The 7,500-nt window shown below is 46.7% G+C and overlaps 1 protein-coding gene across 1 annotated transcript in view; it reads left to right on the top strand.

Annotated features, from left to right (window-relative positions):
- LOC125046910 overlaps positions 1-7,500 on the top strand; it is a 51,315-nt gene that overhangs the window by 35,300 nt on the left and 8,515 nt on the right. The window contains exons 10-11 of the mRNA XM_047644913.1: positions 1-5,602; positions 6,994-7,097. The exon at positions 1-5,602 is cut by the window's left edge and continues 1,532 nt beyond it. Of these exons, the coding sequence (XP_047500869.1) occupies positions 1-5,602; positions 6,994-7,097 (5,706 nt within the window). The remainder of the gene's footprint in view (positions 5,603-6,993; positions 7,098-7,500) is intronic.

Raw genomic sequence — 7,500 nt, 5'->3', positions numbered from 1 at the left:
GGTCACAGCAGCCTTGCAGCAACACTTCCCAACAGAAGAAAACAGAAGTTGAGATTTGCAAGAGAAGTCGTTACTCCTGAGAGACAGCTCTGCACTCAAGAATCATACGGTACGTGGCCTCAACGGGTTATTGAAAACCAGAGGACAGATGATATAAATCTGAAAGCATTCCCTGCCTTCTCTCCAGCTGCAGCACGAAAACCACGCAACCAAGCCCCAGAACACAAAAGAAGTCATCTAGAAATAAATTTGGTGATTAGAGATAAAGAGGAAAATCCAAAGTCAAACATCATCAGACCTTCAGCTGTGAAGCCGCAACAGGTAGAGACCTCTGATGAGTATCCCAGAAGTGACCATGACTATGGGGGTTCCCGGCTTAAGAAAATTTCTGCGAAGTCAGACACCTCTAGAACGCCTCAGAGAAAAAAGAAGACAGGAGCGAGAGAGCTGGTAGAGCCAACTGCTTCCAGTAAATTTGGAAATAGTGAGCATGAAGTGCAACCGAGATTACCTCCGAAAAATCAGAGTGAAAGGGGGATAAACCGCCTTACTTATATCCGGGACGAGGAGAAGCAGCAGTGCTATTGCACTGACACAAGTTCAACTGTAACAAACACCGACTCAGTGGGTCGGCGTGTGAGACGCATAAAGAAGAAAGCACTTGCAGTGCAAACAGAAGAAGCTGTTGTTGACTGTCAGTGTGGTCAAGAGGAAACAAAAGTGGAGGTGGAAGGGAAAGGGGATAGAGCAAGGGAAATAACTGTCTTGGGAAACAGTCCCCCTGAGGATGAGCACAAGGAATCAGGTGCCTCCCAGCCAGAAGTCACATCACTACGCAGGAAACGAAGTGTAAAGAGAAGGTCTAGGTGTATTCAAGCAGATCTTTCTCTTGAAGATCAAAGCGAGGCAATGCGCTCTCAAAAAAACAGTCAGTTGCCAGATAACAGTGCGATGTTTATTCCCACAGTCCCCACTGATATAGAACAGTTTAAAGGTAGTGTGAACCTTGAGGGAGGCAGAAGTAACCAGGTGGATAAGGACGAAAATGAACAAAGAAGTGGCACCATCTCCAGCTCAATCCGGAGGATGAAGAAGGTACGGAAAACTGTGGCAACCACTCAAACAGAAGAAAACGCAGTGTTTGAGGATGGTCTCTTCATACCACCAACCTTCCAGCCAGATTCAGTCTCTATCCGAACCAGTTCCCTGCGCCGCATCCGAAAGGCCCAGAAGGCTACTGTGGCAGTGCAGACTGATGACGTCATTCCTGTATGTTTTGAGAATCTTCATCTCTCTCTGCTGGACTTCAAGGGCGAGCAGCCACTTGCAGATTCGCTTGGGCTTCCTCGGCACTCAGACTCACTCATTTACATGAACATTCCTGCAGCCCTCCTTGAGGTGGCGGAATCTGGAAATGATGCAGATGTAAGTGACAGTGAGGAAGGTGATGGTGATGCACGGGATAAGGATAGTGAAGATGAGGATTTCAGGATATATAACAAAGTTGCAGAAGAAGATTTTGACGCTGCATCACATGTGATTACAAGACTATCTCCAGGGGACGTGACGGTGAAAGTATGCAGTAGAAGGAGTAGTTACGCAGAGGCCTACAAGGGCCATGATGAAGGTGTTTGTCTTTTGCCCTGTGAGAACGATGTAAAAGAGGGGGATGAGTTTCCACAAGACAGCGAAGGTCCAGAAGAAGCCAAAGACGCAGAAGATGAAGTCAGGAGAGATCTTTTCCTGCAAGGCAGAGAAAACCAGAGTAGCAGAAAAAATCATGAATTGGATACAGATGATAATCTCTGCTCAGAAGCTCATGACAGAGATATAGAAGATTCCGAAAGTCATGTTGAAAATGAAGGTGATGACGATGACGAAGATAATGATGAAACTGCCGATAATGACGAAGATGATGGTGATGATGATGATGATGATGATGATGTTAATGATGATGATGATGAGAGTGACAAAGATGATAACAATAACGAAAATGATAACTATGAGCAAGATGGTGATGAAGAATATGAATACGGCCAGGAATATTCTGAAAATGAGAGTGCACTTAATGACAGCCACATAGAGGGAGAACAAGATGACAGAGAAGATGTTGAAGAAGACACAGAACAAGACGAAAAAGGGGAAAACAAAACCTCGAGACCCATACTTGAGCATGTGGATTCTTGTACCCAAACAGTGGAAGAGGATGATTGGCCAGAGACTGAAGAAGAGAAGCAGGTAAATGGTACAGAAGAAAAGAGAGAAGAACAGAGCCAGGAGGAAGAGAATGAGGATGAAAGTGAGGAGGAGGAGAAACTCGTCGATACAGAGGATGCAGAAAATGTAGATATAGAAACAAGGGTAGAAGAATCAGTGGGAAAAAGGGAAAGTACAAAAGGGGATAAACGTGAATATGGAAAAGAAAGTAAAGGTTATAGTGACAGAGAAGATGATAACGAAGGGGATGGGAAGGAAAGACTGAAAATGGAGAATTCTCTAGAAGGCAAAACTGGAGAGGAGGACAAGAGTCAGATGGAAAGAGATGGAGGCAAAGGCAAAACCAATGGCATTTCAGAAAGCAGGAAAAATGAAATTACCTGGAGAGAAAGCTTAGCAAGAGATGAAGATGAAGAGAAGACAGACGTGCCCAAAGACGGCTGGATGTGGCAACAGGTGAATGATGAGGAAGTAGAAAGCAATGCGACGACGGGAAGTGAGGTGACTGTGGATGTGGCCCAAGAGATGGACACAGAGAATCCGAGACGAGAAGGAGAAACCGATAATCAAGAATTAAAGAAGGCGAAGAACCGAAATGATAATAAGCCTGACATTTTAAAAGAGGTGAATGAGTATAAAGAGAAAGACGAAGAGCAAATAACGGATGTGGAAATGACGAATAAGACACATGAAGACAAGAAAGAGAAAACAGAGATAGATGGGGGAATGCAAAAGGAGAAGAGGACAAGAGTTAGACAAGGGTCAGACAGGGAAAAGGCGGAGGTAGAACCAAGAGAGAATGATGAAGGGAAAGGAAGAAAGAAGCCAATGAAAATACCAGAAGATGATGAAGCAGAAAGAACAAAAGTTGAAGAGGGAAGTGTGAGCAGGAAGGAAGGTGGAGAAATAGGGAAAGAGGAAAAAAACGAAAAACGAAATGAAGCCCAGATGCAGAAACCAGGCGAAGGCGAAATCGTGAAAGAAAAAAGTGGAACGGACGCAAAAGTGGAGGATAAAGAAATACCAAATGAAGAAAAGACTGACAGACACACAGAAGGAAGAGACGGTGCACCAGAGAGGAAAGTCGAGGGGACAAGGGAGATTGACGAAGGAAAAAGAGAAACCAGAGGGGGGAGAGAGAGAAGAGTCTTTACACCTCGACAGAAATTCAGCGAGAAAAGATCAAAGCATGAAAGGGGAGACTTCTCTCTGACTGACGATCTCCAAGTCGGAATAATAGACGTAGCTGCTTCATCAGGGCCAGTTGCCGAAGAAGAGTCAGCTGATAGAAATGTAACACCTACTAAAAACGACGGGCCTTCTGGAAGGAAGCCAGTTGCGGGTATGAAACACGACGAAGAAAACGGTGGTTCAGCTGAAGTCCATGTGGAAGAAGCATGTACTGAATCTGAGGCACAGACCTCCACCCGAAATGCAATTCCTTTGGAAGAGAAACCAGCGGCTTTGAGAGAAGAGGGTTCGGAAACGAGAACAGAAATAGAACCCATTGCCAACTTTTCTGAATCAGAGGCAGAGACAAAGAGTGGTGCCCAAGAAATGAGCTCCCTCTCGCAGGGCGAACCGGAGTGCGAAACGAAAATAAAAAACAAAAAAGGGGAAGAAACAAAAGCAAAGGACAATGAAGAAGGAATGAGGAAACGAGAACCAGAATTTGAAGAAAGCTCAGGAGTCAATATGTCTACCAATGAAGAGGATGTGAAAGAAAATGAAATGACACATATCAAAACTAATACAGAGGAGGAGAGAGAGGTAGAAAATATTCAAGTGGAAGACACAAAGGAAAAGGCAATAGATGAGGACCAACAGAGTGATGAAAATGAAACAAAAATGCAAGCTGTAAAACCAAAAATGGAAGTCGAGACTAATGATGAATTAGAAAAGAGGGAATCATGTACGGTAGAGAAGGAAGACACAGAGCAACTGAAAATAACAGGAAAAGACGTTGCCAGAGATATTACACCTGACAAAGAAGTGACAGAAGAGACTGCAGCAGACCCTGTGTTAACTCACCAGGAAGACTGGGGAGAAAGGTTGGAGACAACCCCAAGTAGGAAGGAAGAGGACGACCTGGCGCCACTTAAGCTGGTAGAGGGCTCAAGGGACACCTTTGCCGAGAACGACGACGAGTGTATCGTGATCACTTACCGGCCACCTCAGAGGGCGGTGCAAAAGAGAAGGCCAGGGGAGGGCGCGGGCGTGAGAGGAGAAGCAGACGGCGCTGACCGGAGCCCCAGTGCTTCGCGGCGAATAGACGAACAGGGGGATGACGGGAAAGAAGTTAGTAGTAAAGAGGGGGAAGAGGCAAAGAGAAAGAAAACGCGAAGATCAAAGAGGAAAAAAGTGAAAGAGGGCATTGATGCAAATAAGAAGGAAGGTGAAGAGACACATGTGAGTGATAAAGATAATATGGGTCTGAAGGGCGAAGAGAAGAAGAAGAAACGACCGAGGCAAAGAAAGAATAAAGCTGAGAAAGAGAAAGTACCGCAAACAGACATACAGGAAGCTATCAAAAATGAAGTTCAAGAAAGAGAAGACAGAGCAGCTGGTCAGGAATCACAATCTTCAGCACATCCTCCGACTCGACGATGGGTGGAGGAAATGGACGAGGGTGGGCTCGGCGAGTGGGGCGAGGAGGAGAAAGAGGGGGGTGAAAGGAATGGTAAAAGAGATGAAAAGGGCACGGGCGGCGCGAGTCGAGTGCCTGCGAGGAATTCTCTGCCAGAAGTTAAGGCAGATGAGGGCCCATCCCTGGCTGTGGAGGAGGACTTTTTGACAGAGTCTGATGCCCTCGAGACGGAGGAGGATACGTCATTCTATGAGGAGGAAGGAGAAGGATCGAGCCGTTACGAGATGGAGAGTGAGGAAGGAGGAGAAGGCGGAGGAGAACAGAATGCGTTTGAGGAGTACCTTCTGCTCCAAGAGGGCCAATGTCTCGAGGAGATGCAGACCGTTGATCGCATCTTCAGGCAGGTCTTTGAGGACTACAACGACGGCGAGTTTCTTGGGGAGGGGGAGGTGTCCGAAGAAGAATGTGATGACTCCCTCCACTTCCTAGGGAGTGGGAGGGGAAGGGAAGAAAGAACACAAGGGAAAAGCAAAACTGTTACCGGTGTCCGAGTTGAGGGCGATGGTTGTCCTCCTCCTCCACCTCCATCTCTCACTCCTCCCCCCTGTCTCATCACCCCCCCTCCTCCGCCTCCGCACTCCCCGGTCACCCCTCGAAAGGGTCGTGGAGCGGAGCTGAAGGTTTCTGGCCCGAAAGAGAAAAGAGTCGCATCCTCAGAACTCGAAGTCGAGTCCAAGAAAGATCTCGATGTCCCGTCCAGCCGCACTTCGGTTCCGCCAGGGGCTGAGGTGATGCAAGGTCAGTACCCGAGACCCTGCCTCGACCTGACCTGACCTGACCTCACCAGCTGACCGTGTTGTGGCTGCCCGTAATAACACCTTCCTGGAGTGTGTGCTTTGTATTTTACTAAAGAGGTAGGACTAACAATGTATAAATTAATACTCTTGCGTTGCCCCACCAACACCTCTTTGCCTCGGCCTAAAATGACCTTCTCTTGAGTGATGACGTACCTACTCTCTCGCAAGACGACAAAACTGACAATGACCTTTGTTAGGTGTTGATCTTGAAATAATACACTTAGACTGTGAAACTATTAGGCTAGACGATCTGATGTTGGTATGTGTATTGGCATGCTGCTGTTAAATAGCTCCTTAGGTAATTAGGATAAAGGCTAGATTTAGACCTGCAGTTTATCATGGCTTTTGACGTGACTGTGTTAGTCACGGTAGATATGTTGTTAGATGCGAATTCATTGAGGATGTGAAATGTTTATGCTTGATGTGACGTGGCTAAGGGACAGATATTATGGACTTTACTGAGTAGGAGAAGATAGTAGGGGACGAAGTAATTGGGTGATGATGATATTGATAGCAATATTGATAACAAAAATTGTGATAGATGTAAAGGTGACAATTATAAGACGAAACGGATATGGTAACGAGCAGCAAGGGCTAAACAAGAAGAAAGGTTCAGCGATAAAATAACATGAAGAGGGAAAAATAAAAAAGGGAGACTTGGAAGAACCGAAAGGGGCGCTAAACGAAGAAACGGAAAGACTCCCGCCGTAGGCCACTGCCTTAGCCACCACTCTGTGCTTTTCGCCGATCCTATGGGGCTTCCTGGCTCCGGGTCCACCTGCCACCCACATGCCCTCAGCCGCCCGTGAACACGCCTCTCTGCCTTTCTCTCCCTGCTGACGTCCCCCTCCCCACCCTCTTTCCCTCTCTAACAACCCCCTGCTAACACAGTCTCCCGGCAAACAGCTCCCCACTTGCATCTCCCCTCCTACTCTCCGCTGAACAGCTCCCTCTCCCCCTCCCATCTAACAAGGCTCCCCGCCCCCTCCTCCTTTTCATTCCCCACTAACATCTCCCCCTCTCACTCCCTACTAGCAACTGCCCCTCCCCTCCCACTCCCCCCTCCCAACTAACAAGGCCCCTTCCCCCTCCTCCCTCCCAAGTAAAGAAACGTTCCACCCCTCCACTACCCAAGCAAGGAAACGCTCACCCCCTCCCCTTCCCAGCCAAGGAAACGTTCCACCCCCTCCCCTCCCCAACAGAGATAACGTCCCCCCCCCTCCCCTTCTCGAGTAACGAAACGTTCCACCGCCAATCCTCCTCCTTGTCCCACCTTACACCCACCCCCTCCCCCTCCCCGCCTGAGTCTCACCCCCTCGTCCCCTCCGGCAGAGAAGTTGAAGCGCTCGAGCATGCGGACTCAGGCCACGCAGACCGACACCGGCGCGGGGAGGAAATCGCTGCCCACTTTAGCGCTCAGTCCCCGCAGCGAAAAGGTGGGACGAACGCGACAGGGTTTTCAGATCACCTGTTTACTTTTTTTTTTTTTTTTTTTTTTTTTAAAGCTGTTTGTTGGTTTAGAAATGAAGTAGTTAAAGTGATTTTGAAGGATTTAAGAGAGAGAGAAAAATATAGTTTGGCTTCTTTTTTTTATTTATTTATATTTTTACTGTGTTTTTTTTTTATTTGTCTTGTTTTTAATTGGTTTTGTTGTTGTTATCACCGGTGTTATGACAGACTTTGTTATTAGAAACGCTTATTACAAGGATTACATGAATGATAACAATTTATTAATGATAATACCGATGCTCTTATTGACAATACTAATACCTTTAATAATGATAACGATCAGAACATTATAAATTGTAAACGATGATAAAGAAAGTAATTTTTATAATA

This window comes from Penaeus chinensis, chromosome 39, assembly GCF_019202785.1.
Source record: "Penaeus chinensis breed Huanghai No. 1 chromosome 39, ASM1920278v2, whole genome shotgun sequence".
Taxonomy (NCBI): Eukaryota; Metazoa; Arthropoda; class Malacostraca; order Decapoda; family Penaeidae; genus Penaeus; species Penaeus chinensis.
The sequence above is the reverse complement of the archived record's forward strand: the minus strand, read 5'-3'. Positions and strand labels throughout refer to the sequence as shown.